This window comes from Nelumbo nucifera, chromosome 5 (assembly GCF_055504915.1).
Source record: "Nelumbo nucifera cultivar China Antique chromosome 5, China Antique-T2T, whole genome shotgun sequence".
Taxonomy (NCBI): Eukaryota; Viridiplantae; Streptophyta; class Magnoliopsida; order Proteales; family Nelumbonaceae; genus Nelumbo; species Nelumbo nucifera.
Window position 1 is genome coordinate 62,077,810 of NC_142653.1, and position 16,029 is coordinate 62,093,838.

The following is a 16,029-nucleotide window of genomic DNA, read 5'->3' on the forward strand; positions in this document are numbered from 1 at the left end:
ATATTTTAGATCTTTGACTGATGGCCAAATACACGAAATTGACAACTATTGACCAAGTAACAAGCATGATAGTTGACACTACCACAATGTTGATGGCAATATGGCAACACGGCCCATGTTGAAAATGCGCTTGAATATGCATTAAACAGAAAATTTTCCTTGCTAGAAAATATCTCAAGTAAAATCATCTATGCCACATAAAAGATGATTTGGAGGAAACAAAAACCAACTTATTTCTTTGTAAATAAAAATATCCTAGATGTTCAATCTCAAAATTTATATTAAAATAAGAAGAGTAAAGAAAACAAGAACTAGTGCTGTTGTTCCAATGAGAACATCATTACGCAAATCTCATACATTCATCCATCTGTTATTATAGCTATCACAATCACTCCACTCTGTAGTTCTCAGTAATCAATTGTGTCCTCTGTGAAAATTTTGGAGGTGACCCACCTCTCAGTGGCAATACATTCAAAACCTGCAAGGGAATTTAAATTGGAGCGTTATGCATTTAACATTTTTCAATAATTAAAGATATTAACATATTTTCACAAAATTAATGTAGCAAATATTGATCACAACCTTCCTGCAAACATAAAAGAAACTCACTGTAAAGGGAAATGAACAAAATAGCATGGTTTTCAAAACCAGACCAGACCGGGCGGTCGGACCAGAAAAACCAGTAACCGTTCAGCCCCCCAGGTCCGGTTATACTGTAAACCGTTATTCAATAAATAACTGTTGAAAAAGTCGAAAAACCGCTGACCCAGGCGGTCGAACCGCTAAACTGTTCGACCTGGGCAGTGGTTCGTGGGTAGGCAAAATTTATTTTCATCCGATTTAAAAAAAAAAAAAAAAAAATCCATTCATATCCCACGGTTCCTCTTTACGAGTTAGGGTTAGAACCAAAGGTCATTTTCGTTCTAACCCTTCCAAGGCCCAGCCTTCATTCTCATACTCTGACAGCATGACCGACGACCTGTGGCAGCCACGACCGACAACCTGCAACATCCACGACTGACATCGACCAATCACGATGACTGGCGACTGTCATCCGGATTTCCTTCCTCAAAAGGGCTTACTGCGGTAAGCAACAAGGAGCAGAGGCAGATTTCTTTCTTGTAATCAGCAGCAACAAGGAGCAACAAGAGCAGCGGCAACCGGCGATTTTGCAATGGCAGATTTCTTTCCTCTTGTAATCAGCAGCAACAAGGAGCAATAAGGAGCAGCAGCAGTCAGCGATTTTGCGGCGGCGGCCGGCGATTTTACATAAGATAACTCTCAAAAAATCTATTGCTTTTGTTTTCGAAGGAGCACATCTACTCTGCTTCGCAAGCAGCGAGAACAGTATCGCTGCTCCTCCCCTTTTCCATCTCTCCATTTGTTTTACCTGATTCTTGTTCTCATTCTCATTCTCCCTCATACTCTTGCTTTTATTTTATTAATTTATTCATTTTATTGTTTTTTTAACTTTCTCCATCCTTGTTACAAAGAACAGAGATTGTCAGCTTTACTCTTTATCACAGTGAAGAAGGGAACAGAGAGGACAATGTTTCTGTCCTTTTTGTATTTACTATTTGTTATGTATTTTGTCATTTTTGTATTTAGATAGTTTTATTTTTTTGTTTTTTTCTGTATTTTCTATATTTTTATGTTTTTTATTTAATTTTATGCTATTTTTATTATTTATAAATATATTTTTTATTTTAATTTATTTATGACGTCACTGGTCAAACCATTCGACCTGGACTGTTGAACCGCTTAATCAGAAACCAGTCCCCTGACCAGTTCTATTTCCGGTTCGTTTTTAAAAACCTTGCAAAATAGAGCTATCTGCAGACAAACCATGAAACAATCTTTACTTTTTCCCTTTTTTCATTCATTTTCTTTTATCAGAAACATGATCAGAAGATATTTTCTAAAAGGAGGAAAAAAAGATTAATTACCAACACTATCGAAAAAAGCTCACGCGAGGGTTCAATGGAAAACACTATCAAACAACATGCTAATCAGCTTATACAATAATAAAAAAATCAGGATTAGGAGCTCCCTACTACACTGTACCAAAGCTCACGTGAGGGTTCAATGGAAAACACTATCAAACAACATGCTAATCAGCTTATACAATAATGAAAAAATCAGGATTAGGAGCTCCCTACTACACTGTACCAAAGCTATCTGCCAGACTGAACCTAGAACCAATCTGTATGAACCATTCAATCTGGAAGGCTCACCTATTAGTGTCTTTTACAGGTCTTAAAGATGCTCTAATTTTAGTCATAAGATACGAATTCTGTCCTTGTTGAATCTCCACCAACAAATTTGGGCAGCTAACATAATCCACTTGTACAAAATCTTGATCCAATTAAGCAATTGGAGTGAATATAACCACAATGTGATTTGATCCAATGATAAACAAACATGCTTGTAAACCTTGTATCTAATATAAAATCAATATTTATGTATCAGTAAAATTGGTTATAATATTGTAATTACCACTAGAGAAGCTTTAGACTCTGTCTGCCACTTCAAAAAGATCACTCAGGTAGACTTCCTAATCAGCTAATACTTTACTGACCATTTAGCCAGGAAAAGAGAAGGAAAAGCAGGCTGACCAGTTAATCACAGATTGTATTTCTTAGAGTCTATCTCATCAGTATGCTGTTTTTGTAATTCTAACATCATCATCATCATCAATATCATCCAAGCCTACTCCAGCTATATGGGGTCAGCTACTTCATTCTATTTAATGCCAAAGCCATTGTTAAATATGGCCCCTTAAACGGTTTCTCGCTACTTCAACCCATGTCCATTTTGGTCACCCCACCCTCAATATTGAGATCACTTCTTACCATTACTAATAGATGGTATTCTCTATACATGTCAAAATCATCTTGGTCTACTTGCCCTCATTCTTATCACCTATTGGAGCTATTCCAAGGTTGCTCCGAATGAGATCATTTCCCATTATTCCATCCCACTATTCGCATTTCTGCTGTGTATTCATTGTTTGGACAAGAAATTTCTTGGCCGCCCAATGCTCTTCTCCATATAATATTGCTGGCCTTAAAACAGTTGAATAAAATTTTCATTTTAGCCTCACTGGTATTCTCCTATCACATAAGACTCCATATGAACCTCTCCACTGCATATGAAACATCAAAGTCTGGTAACAGTGAAGTAATTCATCTTTTTTTTTTCTGACTAATCTTTTTGTATCTGCCGAACAGCCAAAGTTGGAGAACAACTTAGTTTCATTCAATTTAACATTGGTGTTCGTTGGAGTACTAGCTGGCTTTGATTCTAATAGACCCTTTTCATTAAGTAGATCCAGCATAATAGCACAGTCCCTTTTTCACAAATTAATTTCAGTTCTTGACTTGGCAACTTCAAAATCTAGGAAACTATTTTAATTTCCCTAGGTCTTTTGGTGCACAAAGGATGTTGAAGAGATAAATTCAGCATATTTATCTCTTTAAGACCATGACTTGTAACCACAATATATCTACATAAATGACCAACAGAATTATACCCATCTTTGTATGACATCTGAACATCAAGTAACATATTTGATGTCACTGTAATTCAAAAGTTTCACCACTACATTGAATGGACAAAACCATTCATAGGGAGACTGCTTCAATCCACAAATATCTTTCTTGAATTCATGTATGCTTCATTTAACTCCTCTAGAGCAACAAACCCAAGTATGCATATTTATATTTTTAAAAGATTTATACACTAAATGACAGTTATTTGATATAAAAGTTGTTTTCTGTTTCTGAAAAGAGAGATGGGGGAATTGATACAAGTTAATGAGGTGCATTTAGTGCACTAATTATTTAAAGGAAAAAAATTGACAATTCATATGAAATCAAAGATGTACCTAATTACCACAAGTTACTTTCCATACAAGGAAATTACATATGGAAATCTATGACTCCTCCAAAACCATACATGAAATGCCTCATAATAAAAGAAATACATGAAATATAATTCAAAGCATGTGGAAAGATGAATACATTTTTTAGATAATTAAAATAAATGATTTTATAAAAAAAAAATCAACAAGGATTCAATAGACTTTTTTATAATTAAAATGAAGACCAATAGATTCTATCCCCAAATGAATGCATTCTATGAGAAAATATCAAATGGCAGTGAACCACATTATTCGAGATTTCTAGATAGCAGCCAAAGTGTATAACCACTTCTTGGACTTATCTCTCTATTGAATGCCTCTTCAACATGTCCTATGGGGTTGTCAATGGGGGTTTTCCTTTCGTCATTATACAGAAGACAAATGGTCAACAGAATAAAATAAATAAAAAAATAAAAAGTCAAGAATAGAATTTTTTTATCAATAAACTCAAGAATGGAATAACACTAATCATAGAGTTGTTCTACCTCTAAAAGTGGTTTGGAGTATCACACTGCCAAAAATGCGTGCTAGAGGTTCAAAGCTCAAAACAAGCTACCATGGTACATAATACAAGCTAATGCATCTTAATAATCATAACAAGCAGTTAAATTCTAGGAAAACCAACCTAACTATCTCCAATACAAAAAGAAAGACCATTTTAAACCCAGGTACCCCTTTACTTCCCTGCACACTAAATATTTGCTCTTGCTGCAAACCACCTATAAAACTTTTATACTTCACTGACTCCTAATAAATTTTTATGCTCAAAGTTCCTTTAAAAACCATCCACATTTAATGGCGGTTTTATGATTCCTGGGAAAATAGTCATGAGCTTTTGATTCTGTTGTAAGCATGGGCTTGTGATAGATGCTGTGATAATGAACTTGGACTGGACTATATGGATACATCTAGAGCGGTGTTTTAAAAGAAAGAGGAACAAAAGTGCAAGGGCTTCCATACACCTGAGAAGCAAGGCACAACACAAGGTGCACGCTTGAACTAGTGAGGCACAACATTCCTAAAACATATAAAATAAAAATTTGACATGAAGGAATATAAAAATCTTGTTTCTATATCAAATAAAATGCACCTAAACCTCCATAATGGCATAATATGATAACCATATTTCATAAGAAAACATTAACACAATATCTGTGCCTAGGCACACCTTTTAGAATAGTGATATAGAGACCCAAATAGAAGTCACGGAAGTGCTGGTTAAGAACACATCAACCTCCATTATTTATGCAGGTTTTCCTTTTCTTGTAACCTAACCCTTTATTCTTTTTTTTATTAGTAAAAGATGAGACCGAGGTAAAACCTAACCCTTTATTCTCAAAAGATACAAAAAGAAACTCTACTGCTACTTATAAATTCAGGAAAGGGCCTAACAAGAATTCAGACTTCACAAACCTTTAGGTCACTAAATGTCTTAGCCGCAGTAAACCTGACAGAAATGGGAAAGAAAACTGATGAATCTGCTGGAGGAACAACAAACTCCATTGATCCACTGCCAAGGATGAAAAAGTGGAAAATCAGATATATGATACAATACAAGGGGAAGAATTTAAAGAACAAATTGCGTATGCATAAAGATTAGAAACTAAATCTTTGTTGCACTCTGACCTGCGGTTGGAACTATCAATGAGAAGTATGGACCACTCCAAGGTGGAAGCTCTTGGGTCATACCTGCAAATCAAATTAATAAAAAAAAAAGTAAATGCATGCCTGATAATAATTATTATACCCAACCCCTTACTTTGAAAAAGTGGGGTGAGGAAGGAAATGAGCTTGAAATCAGTAAAGTTGTTGAATGGTTAATGTTTACTGTGATGCTATGGAAACCAGACAAGCTATTGTTCACTTCCATACTTTCTAAGTTGGGAGCACTCGAACAAGCTTGTAGTTTTTCTAGAGGAAAGTGGAAACACAGCCTTGTTTCTTAGATATCACCACAACTTGCATTTAGCACTTGCATCCCTGTGAAATTACTACAGTTGTGGGATAAAATCATAGACATTTCTAATTCTTCGAATAATAAAAAAATTATTTTCCTTCAGAGAGGTGCAACTTGCAACTTTCATCAAAGAGAAAGTAATGGAGTTGTCAGATATATATAGTTTTCTGAATTTTTATTTATTTTTTGTATTTTTATACTTTGGTCAGTTTCATCTTTGAATGTGGGTCCAGCCTACTAGTTTAATTTGTTTAGTTGTAGTTAGTTATGTTTTTCTTGGTAACTATTTTTTAAATACAATGAAGGAATGAATATGTATAAATACGCCAAGCAACCCAGAATAAATACGCCAAGAGTCACCATGCTTGGCTAGAGTGTCATCCATACAATTTGCTGAGTCTCTAGGCCTAAGAAAAGGTGGTATTTATTACCCTTGTCAAACATCTAATCTCCCTCAACATAGATGTTGATGTTTCCATTGCCATTGCTCTTGAATTTAAAATACCAGTTTCTGGTTAAGTAGTCTAAAGAATTTATAATTTTTAGTTTTTAGTTTAGAAAGGAGATTGGCTGACCCTAGGCAGTATATATGCACAAAGTTGGAAAAAAAACGTGGTTAAGGAATTTTAGAGATTATTTCTGCTATATGTATTGTCTGGTGAGTGCAAGAGTAATTTAAGGAACACTACAAATGATTCATGGGTTTTATTTTCTCTCTTTTCTCTTTTCTTATAGCAAGTCTTTTCTCCTGTTTTCTCTTAAAATTTTCTCAGTTCAGAAGCTAACAATCATCTAAGGCCCAAAAGAAAATTCCACCGTGCACGCTCAACATCAAACAAAGAACTGAACTGCTCCTCGACAAGTCACCTTTCAATTTTCTTGAATTATCTTGATAAACCTCCCCTAAAGTATCCTATCAAACATTGCCAAAACCTTCCTTGCAAATTGAAGGAAATTAGAAATTTAGAATATCAGCATGATCCATGGATACATTCAAAGTACTTAGCCCTGATCCCTGTGCTATTTTATCAAGAAAGCTGCAGCATACCAATCTCTTTTTTCTTTGATCAGCAAATAAAATTTTATTAAATCATCAATCACAGGTTTTAAAGTTACAGCAATGTAGTGACCCAGATTACAATATAGCCCAAAATAAAGTAGGTCTGTCTGCTCCTTGTTTGGCTAGGACATCTGCAAGTCCATTTGCTTCCCTCTTTACCGAACCAAAGCTAGTATTAAACCTCCTTGCAAATTGGTCTATTTCTCTGAAGACAAATCTTGATGGATGTGTTTCAGTAACTTCATGACAGTGGAATAATAAATGCAGGGAATGCCACATTCATAGCCGTTATACCCAAGAAAGCTAGTGGGGACCACCCAAAAGATTTAAGGCCCATAAGCTTGGTGGGGAGCCTCTATATGATTATAGTAGAAGTCAGTCCTCTAAAACTGATATAAACTTGGTTAAAAACAGAGAAAGTAGAAGAAAGGTAGAAGACGGCAGTACAAGGGAAGAGGAAGGAGAAAAGAAGAGGAAGAAGAAGAGTTTGATAATCTCCTCTCTCCCCTCTCTAATCCTTTTGTTAATCTTCATTAACTAGGTTACTTACAAGTATGCCCTTAAGTGGGCGGCCAGCTAAGCAAGAACTTAAAGTAAGCTTACAAAAAGAAGTAACAGGCCCATTAACAAAACAAATAGATAACACATTACAAAGAATAAAAGGATAGATACTAGGGCCCATTCGGCCCAGTCTCTCTACAATAGTTAAAGTACTGTCACTATGACTCAAAGAGGTTACCCTCTATTTACTCACACACTATCAAGGCGTGTTTATACAGGGTAGACAAATTATTGATCAGTGCCTTAGAGCCAATTAATGTGTGGATGACCTAAAAAGAACAGGCTGAAAGGGGTGGGTTTATAAATTAGACTTGGAGAAAGTTCATTGTTGGGAATTGGGATACTGCCCAACGCATGAATCACTTGGAGGGGTTTCACCTCCTACAGAACTGAAGAGGACAGGAAGGAGAGAAGGACAGAGAGGAGAAGATAACAGATTTCAAGCAATTTGCATGCTTCCCTTCACTCGACCTCACCCCCTTGTATAACTTTATGACAAATATCTCTCCCCTAACTAATTGTGCTGATGTGTCTTTCTGGTATAGAAGTAACAGATGGCTCATGGGGGGAACTAGGGTGACTGCAGGCTGACACAGTTGCTCGGTCTGGCTTCATCATGGACCTGGCTGTTATGAACTGGGCTATAGGCTTGGCTGGGTCCCAACAACAACCATGTCCTCAAGGTTGAAGTTGGGGTGCTTCTGTTTAAGCTTCTTACAGTTTTCCTATGAAGAATCCTCTATTGGCAGCCCAGCCCATGCCACTAAAACCTCTCTGGTGATCTTCTTGCCTTGCATCAATAGTCAAGCATCCTGATGGGCCGAGTTTGTAACTCATCATCTTTGGAGAATTCAGGCAAGTCTATACTTCTTTGAGCTGTGGGATCGGGGCATGTTTTGAGCATAGAAACATGAAACACCAGGTGAAGTTTAGATGTAGGTGGAAGATCAAGACGATAGGCCATCCCACTAACTAGTTGTAGCACCTTAAACAATCCATAATACCAGGGAACTAGCTTCAGATAGGTCTTTTAGCAAAGGCTAAAGGCTAGGGTGAATAGAGTGATAGAGTTGGTGGGGTTGGTTCTAGGAGGTTGTTCAGGGTTGGCAGGATTTGGGTTAGCAAATTGGTGACTGGTGGGGATGGATGTGGAGGGGCCAGCTGGAGTGAAAGGGGATCATTCTGTCCCAGATGACCGTTGGAGGAGTAGCTGCAGGCAATGTTTTAAAACACGGAAGCGTGACGCGAGGCATTCCACTACCTAGAGGCATAGTTCAAAACGCAAGAGGCATAAGCCTCCCGAACACAAGGAGGCGTAAGCCTCCTTAGGGGGGCGTTAGGAGGAGGAAGGAGGATCTCACTTTTTCTTTATCTTTAATAAAAAATCTTTTATATTAAGAAGAATAAAGATGCATAACATTAGTTGAAAGGGGGAGTTTTGTCGAAGCGGAGCAAGACCCCCTAACTCAAAAAAACAAATTGGACTGCATTGAAAAGGGGGTGGGGGGTCTAGGGGGCGAAGCCCCCCAGCTGAAGGGGAAGGGGGCAAACCACTTTCTTTCCCCTAATCTTTTCTTCCCTTCCCTTCCCTTCCCTTCCCTTCCCTTCTCTTTTCTTTTCTTTCCTTTTTCTCTTTTTTCTTCTCTTTCTTTTTCTTTCCCTTCCCTTTCTTTTCCTTTCCTTTCCTTTCTTTTTTGCTTTTTTCTTTTTTTTTTGTCTTTTTATCTAAGATGTGCATGAGGCACATGAGGCGTACGCCTCATGAAAAAAGTGTATGAGACGTACGCCTCTTGCACCTAGAGTGAATAGTGATAGGATGATGATCTCGTTATGAGTTGGACCTCTATTTATAGGGAGAGATCCCGAGGTCCCAAAAGGAAGGAGCTAAAAGTGTTTGATTCCCACTAGGAAAGGGAATCTTCGATTCGGTGTCAGTTGTCAGGGAACACCGCTAGGGCTTCGCCATATGTCTTATGAGATATCTCAAGGACATGGTTTCCTTTCGTCTGAGAATTCTTATAATACACGTGTGCTACTTCCTTTCGGGATCTCTCCCTATAAATAGAGGTTCAACTCATAACGAGATCATCATCCTATCACTCTGTTCACCCTAGCCTTCAGCCTACCCCCTGCCCTCGAATTTCCTTTGTCCTTCAAGGAGACCCCCACACATAGCCTTACCACCATACTCACACCATGTGGTTCTTGTCATATTGCTGCTTCATCTGCTCCTAGGCCTTAATGCAAATGGACCTTCAAGGCCTTGAGGATTTCATCCCTTTCAATCAAATGGGCATCTACTTCTGCTACTGCTGAAGATCCTCTCTCATATGGTAAGATTGCAGACGACGGACATCCATATAGAGCTTGGAAGGGGGAGATGCCAGCAAATGCATGGTTGGGTGTACTGTACCATAATTTGGCCCAGGGTAACCACTTGGCCCAATATTGGGTTGATCATAGTGAAACACCTTAGGTAGGTTTCCTAGGACTGGTTTACCAACTTGGTCTAACCATCAATCTGAGGACGGTAACTGGTTGAGTAGTGTAGCTCTGTCCCCATGGCCTTGAAATACTTATTCCAGAAAGCTCAAATGTGGGGTCCCTATCAGTGATGATGACCAGGGGTGTTCCATGAAGCATGGCTGTCGTTTTCAAATATCTGGCCACCTAAGCATGTAAATAAGAGATAGCACTGAAAAGTGCGTGAAATTAGTGAAGCTGTCCACCACAACTACAATAACCGACTTACCTCCTGAAGTTGGAAGTCTGGTTATGAAACACATGGTAATCTCTTCCCATACCTGAGAGGGGACAGATAGGAGTTGTAACAAACCTACTGGAGACTGGCTATTGTATTTATGTTGTTCACATAGATTGCAAGCAGCAACATAACCCTTCACTCACTTTTTCATTCCCAACCAGTAGTAGTGTGTAGAAAGCCTTCTATAGGTCCAGAGGATTCCTGGATGCCCTCATATTGAAGATTCATGGAAGAGTTGCAGCAACTCTGGTATTTGGCCGATGTTGGTGACACAACAAGATGCTTATAGAAAAGACTTGAGTTAATCACCTGGTAACCCAGAGTAGAACTTGGGTCTCGGCAACCGGCTGCCATATTGGTTCTGTTTACCACCTGGCCTATTATTTTGTAAAGAAATATTGAATCGGTCAACAAACCACTGACCCGGATGGTCTAATTGCTGAACCATTCGATATGGCCAAAGGTTCACAGTTAAATAATCAAAAACTGAAATTACTTTTTAAAAATTAAAATAACAAAAAAAGAGAGAAAGAAATTGACTGGCTGTGGGAGAGAGAGAGAGAGAGAGATCTGAGGGAGGAGGCAACCGCCTTCTTCTTCTTCATTCGTTCTTGCTTGCTTTCTTTCTTTCTTTCCTTCTTTCTTCTTTCTTTCTTCTTTCTTTCTAAGCCTCCCTTCTCACCCTCTCTTCTATAATATATGTATATGACCTATATATCTTCCTAACCTAACCTAATATTCCAATCTAATGGTCAGGATGCAATATACAATGTAAATTGAACTCAACCATTTTGACCCATTTGACTAGACGGTCAAACCACTGACCCAGGAACCAGAGGAAAAAGCTGTTCTGTTTCTGGGTTGGTTTCTAAAACCTTGTTACATCCAATAAAGGCAAGTGCAGCTATGACAAGTAATTTGCACAAATCAAATGCATTAGATGGATAGAGAGAACAATTGCTATGTATTCTGGAACAATAGGAGTGGGAGACTCATTGAGAGCAGAGGTCATGGCTTTTGCTTCAAGGTGTTATATATGCCAAACAGTTGGGGCTATACCAAATCGAAATAGAAGGGGCTTTAAATTGATAATTGGTTGGATGCAGACAGGTTGTTTGGGCGTCTGGACAGACAATTGTTGAGGGAAATTTTTAGCTTAACAAGGGAGGCTGGTGCTTGCCTCAAGTAGACAAGAAGATCAGCTAATGGATTAGCAGATACCTTAGCCAAACAAGGGACTATCAGGAACAATATACTTTGGGCAGTGCTGTACTTTGATTGTATTTTGGATGAACACCCTATACTAGGGTTTGAAAGTTGTACTTTAAAATATCTCTAATAAAGCTATTGTTTCCAATCAAAAAAAAAAAGATGGATAAAAAGAACATGGAACTATAAATGTAACAAAAAAAACTAAATAATATCTTATTGATTTTTTTACATGTGAAACAAAAAATAAATAAATAAAATATAACATATTCAGGGACTCCAAGACTAAATTATTCATAATTAAGACCAAAAAATTATAAACATAAAGAATAGTAACTCAAGTATCATAATTGTTAGTTTGCTACCCCAAGACATAAATATACATGCCATTTGAGTTCAATAGAAGCATACATGGAAAAAAGAAATGTAACTTTTATAGAAGTTAACTGCCACATTGTTTGCAAATAAAGAACAAATTAGTGTGTGCACCTCCATTCCCCATCTATCTGCCTGACGTTTGGTGCATCTCGCAATGCAGGAAGAGGTACTGATATTACAACGTTCCGCAGGTCAAACATCGAAGAAGCTTCGTACTCAATGCTGACATAAGTTTCATTCCCAGAAACAGAGGGCCAGCAGTTGACTGCAAATGGATGAACATATTGAGAAATTATTGACAAGGGAAAAGGCATATACTAGAGTAGCAGAATAAATCATAAAAAACCTACTTGTCAGTGGCACAAGAGACTCATCCAAATTTTGAATTCTCCACTTCAAAAGACCAACACCTGCTGCATCTCCACTTTGTCCAGTTGGAAAAGGCCTGTTAGGATCCTTAAGACCTAGAATATTTTCATTTGAAAACAGTTCCTTGTTGATGTTAGGATGGGTTTTGAAAAGGATGCCTGAATCTGCCCGAGATTCAATCTGAGAAAGAGACAATACAATAATCAAATAATGACATAAGCACCCAAACTTTTCATTTAAAAAGGCGCAACTGGAAGGCATTAAACCATGAAACAATGAGGTGATGAGAGATCACAATACAAAAGTATAAGAAACTTCCGGATTACAATGCAACAAAAATAAAAATATTATCTCCTCCGATCCAACGCCACAGATGAGCAAAAATCTGCCCCAAATAATTCAAATTTTCTCATGATGAACCATCAAACTCATCTGTCACCAATATAGTTCCCTTAAATCTGTATAACCAAATTTTCATCATGCTATAAACACATTTAATTCTCAAAATCTGTAAGAAAATGCTCATACTATGAGACCTTAAGGACTGAAAAAAAAATGAGATGTTATTTCTTGTCTGCCTTAAAAAGTATTGATATTAAACTACTGTTGAGGGTCTAAGGGCCTTGGGGGAATGACTATCAAAGGTCAGCTCAAACTGTAACTTTTAATATATTGTTTACAAGGGGTGAGGAAAAAAAGCAAAACAAGAAATACCATCAAGGGCCTTATACAAATTCCATTTGAAAATAACCATTGAGTTTTGTGCTATAAAGGAGCGCTTAATTGAACTTGTGAATTCAACACACAGAATTAGAACCTTTATTTTGTTCTCAATGCCAGTTTCTAGCACTACATGATGGAATTATTTTTTGGGAGATTTTCATCCTTTCAAATTGGATATTACCTCTTTTCTTTTTGTGAAAGACAAATCCTGATTCAATTTCCAACTTACAATGTGCATTGCAGACCAAGTTATCACTATGATATCATAATCATCATCAACAACTATCCCAACTATATAGAGCCAGTACACAACTCTTTCTCCACCATTACCCAATGTTAAACCCTTTATAAATATGCATGCCTTTTTCATCATTTCTCACTAGCTTCACCAGCTTCAATTTGCTCCTCAATTCCTCTTTTCAGAGCCATCAGATTATGCTAGCAGAAAAGCATTATACAAACAAGAGAGAGAGAGAGAGCACCTGCACTTGGATAAGTCCATCCTCCTGGTTAAGAATTTGAAGTGAAAGAGTGCCTTGCACATCAAAGTTACTAACCCCACCATCTCGCTTGAGTGTCACATTAATCTTCTCTTCAACAGTCAATGTTACCGGATCAGTTGGTGGAGGCACAGCAGATTTGGACTGTGTAGTAGTTGGTGGCACATCTTCAACAATCACTTCACCTTCAGCTTTCAGAGATTCCAAGAATTGGTTAGTCCTTTGGGTTTTCCCAAGCTTCATACCAAGACCTTTAGGAGGAGCAGTAGCAGATGCAGATGGACGACCTGAAAAAGCAAAAACAATATTAAAAGAAGTTTTCACCAGCTGAAATATAAAAAATCAGGTCACATTTTCTACATAGTGAAATTTCGGTAGCATGATTAATCCTACATCGATCAGTCAAAATTAAGCATTTAAGAAGTAGAATTTATTTGTCTGGAAAAAGTATGCACAATATACATGCATACAGATATGTCAGAGAGAATATAATTTCAATTTGATAACAAATGGATCTACCATTGAACGATGAATTCAATTCAGTTGGAGACCCAGATCATGTTCCAATTTACCGACGGCCTATTGAAGAAAGAACAATTGACCTGACATTAAGAAACTTTCTTCGATCTTTTTTGGTGTCCAGAGAATATAACCATACCACTGTTTCAATCTACCTTGTCAAACATCAGTTTCAGCAGTGGAAGGCCATCCACTCAGTTCCTAATGGTGCTGTCACATTCTCCAATGCAAAGATTTATACAAATTAATTTTTCCCATTTTCTATCAGTAACAGTAACTTGAAGCGCTAACATGTCAAAACAGAACAAAAACAGCCTTTATAGGATTAAGGCACATGAAATTCAAGAATTTTCTTACAGAGGGAGAGTAGGGAAGCTCTAATTGAGTCCATTACAATTAGAGTAGCCCATTGGTTGAAGTCCTTGAAAACTTTCTTGTCTGTCACAACGGATGATCTACTTAGAAATTGGAAGGAAGTGGCTGAATCATCCTACAAAAAGAACATCACCATTCCCTTGTAGTCTCCACTGGAATAGGGTTCATTAAACTTAACTTTGATGGCAGCAGTATAGGGAATCCTCGTTTGTCAGGAATTGGAGGGGTATTCAGAGATGAGGAGGGGAAGATAGTTGCTCTATTCTCAGGCCCGGATGGTGTGGGTGATTCTCTCAGGGCAGAGTCCATGGAAAAAATAGAAAGAGTACAAAGGGCAAGACGGTTGTGAACATTAGGAAATCAACTATTGAAGGAGACTCAAAACTGGTAGTGAAGTGGTTAACAAGTGAAATAAATGAAGCTGTGGAACTACAACAGTGAGAATAAAAGGTTCAAATGGTTGACTAAGGATATGGAAGTGAGAGTACAATGGGTTAAGAGAAGTGCAAACTCCTTTGCAGACATGTTGGCAAAGCAAGGGGTGGGAAGAGAAAAATTGTTCTGGGCGCAACTGTAAAAACATAATGCTTGGGGAGAGATAAGAGAGTGTATCTCTATCTTCGTATTATATTCTGTGCACATATTTTTCTAATTTAATGAATCTGCAGTTATTAATCAAAAAAATTAAGGCACAGAACTGACACAAACCTTTATTTTTACTAGAAAAGGATTCCACTTCAGTGCTCAGTCCAAATCCAGAACTACTTCCAAAACCACCTCCACCACTAGATATACTCATCTCACTAAAGCTACTCTCTATCCTTCCTGAACTCGTCAGAGACATAAACCCTCCTTTCTCTCCTCTGTTCTTCTCTATCTGCAAAATGTGTACACATTGTTACATAAGAAATAGTTTGAGAGTTGAAAAAAGAAAAAAAAAAGTGAAAGCAAAACAAAATATAAATAATAGAAGCATCAATTTTATATAAACTACCTTGCTTTTATCAATCTCACTTGCTTTACGCTTCATGACATCCTTAGTTTCATTAATCTTGCTCTGCAAAACAAGCTTATGCAGTTTCTCTTCATGACTTTCCATCTCACAGTACTGCTTAACCTGTGCAACTGTCACATTTTCTTTGTGTCCAAGGGAGATCACTTCATCAAATGCAAAAATCAGCTCAAAAGCTGTCTTGCAAATGCCCTCTTCATCTAGATTGGAGCAATATTCAGGTACCTTTGTATACTTAAGGAATAAACTTGATGAATCTGTGCATTATTGCTTTGGTAGAGAAATTTGGTAATATAGGAACATTGAAGGTATATTTAACAATGGATATGGCACTAAACAGAATGGAATGGCAAAACACAGGATTCATGTAGGTGTCCCCATATAGTTGGGACAAGGCTTCAATGATGAGGAGGAACATTAAAAGTATGAAATACGTCTCATGGACTTTTGAAATATTTTGAAAAGAAAAAGGTAAAAATAAAATTTAAGACTCAAAACCTGAAGAAGCACCAGAGTACTAGTATCAAATTGAACTTGTTTGAAGAAATGACAAAAAACAAAACTGTTTTCCTCATTCTTTTTCTTTCTTTTTTTGAAAAAACATAGAAAATTTAAGTAAAAGCAATCATTTATTAATTGGATCATTTTACTTAAGGAAGTTCTACCACATGGAAATTCTC

General features: G+C 37.3%; 1 protein-coding gene across 2 annotated transcripts in view; it reads right to left on the reverse strand.

The window, feature by feature from the left end:
• Nucleotides 1-208: 208 nt before the first annotated feature.
• The window catches only part of LOC104589974 (clathrin adaptor complexes medium subunit family protein), a 32,829-nt gene continuing 17,008 nt past the window's right edge, over nt 209-16,029 (reverse strand). For both annotated transcript variants that reach the window (XM_010248463.3, XM_088887535.1), the window contains exons 5-12: nt 15,332-15,574; nt 15,046-15,214; nt 13,426-13,730; nt 12,202-12,400; nt 11,963-12,116; nt 5,549-5,611; nt 5,336-5,432; nt 209-478 (exon numbers count right to left, since the gene is read on the reverse strand). In XM_010248463.3, coding sequence (XP_010246765.1) covers nt 389-478; nt 5,336-5,432; nt 5,549-5,611; nt 11,963-12,116; nt 12,202-12,400; nt 13,426-13,730; nt 15,046-15,214; nt 15,332-15,574 — 1,320 coding nt within the window. In that variant the 3' untranslated portion in view covers nt 209-388. The remainder of the gene's footprint in view (nt 479-5,335; nt 5,433-5,548; nt 5,612-11,962; nt 12,117-12,201; nt 12,401-13,425; nt 13,731-15,045; nt 15,215-15,331; nt 15,575-16,029) is intronic.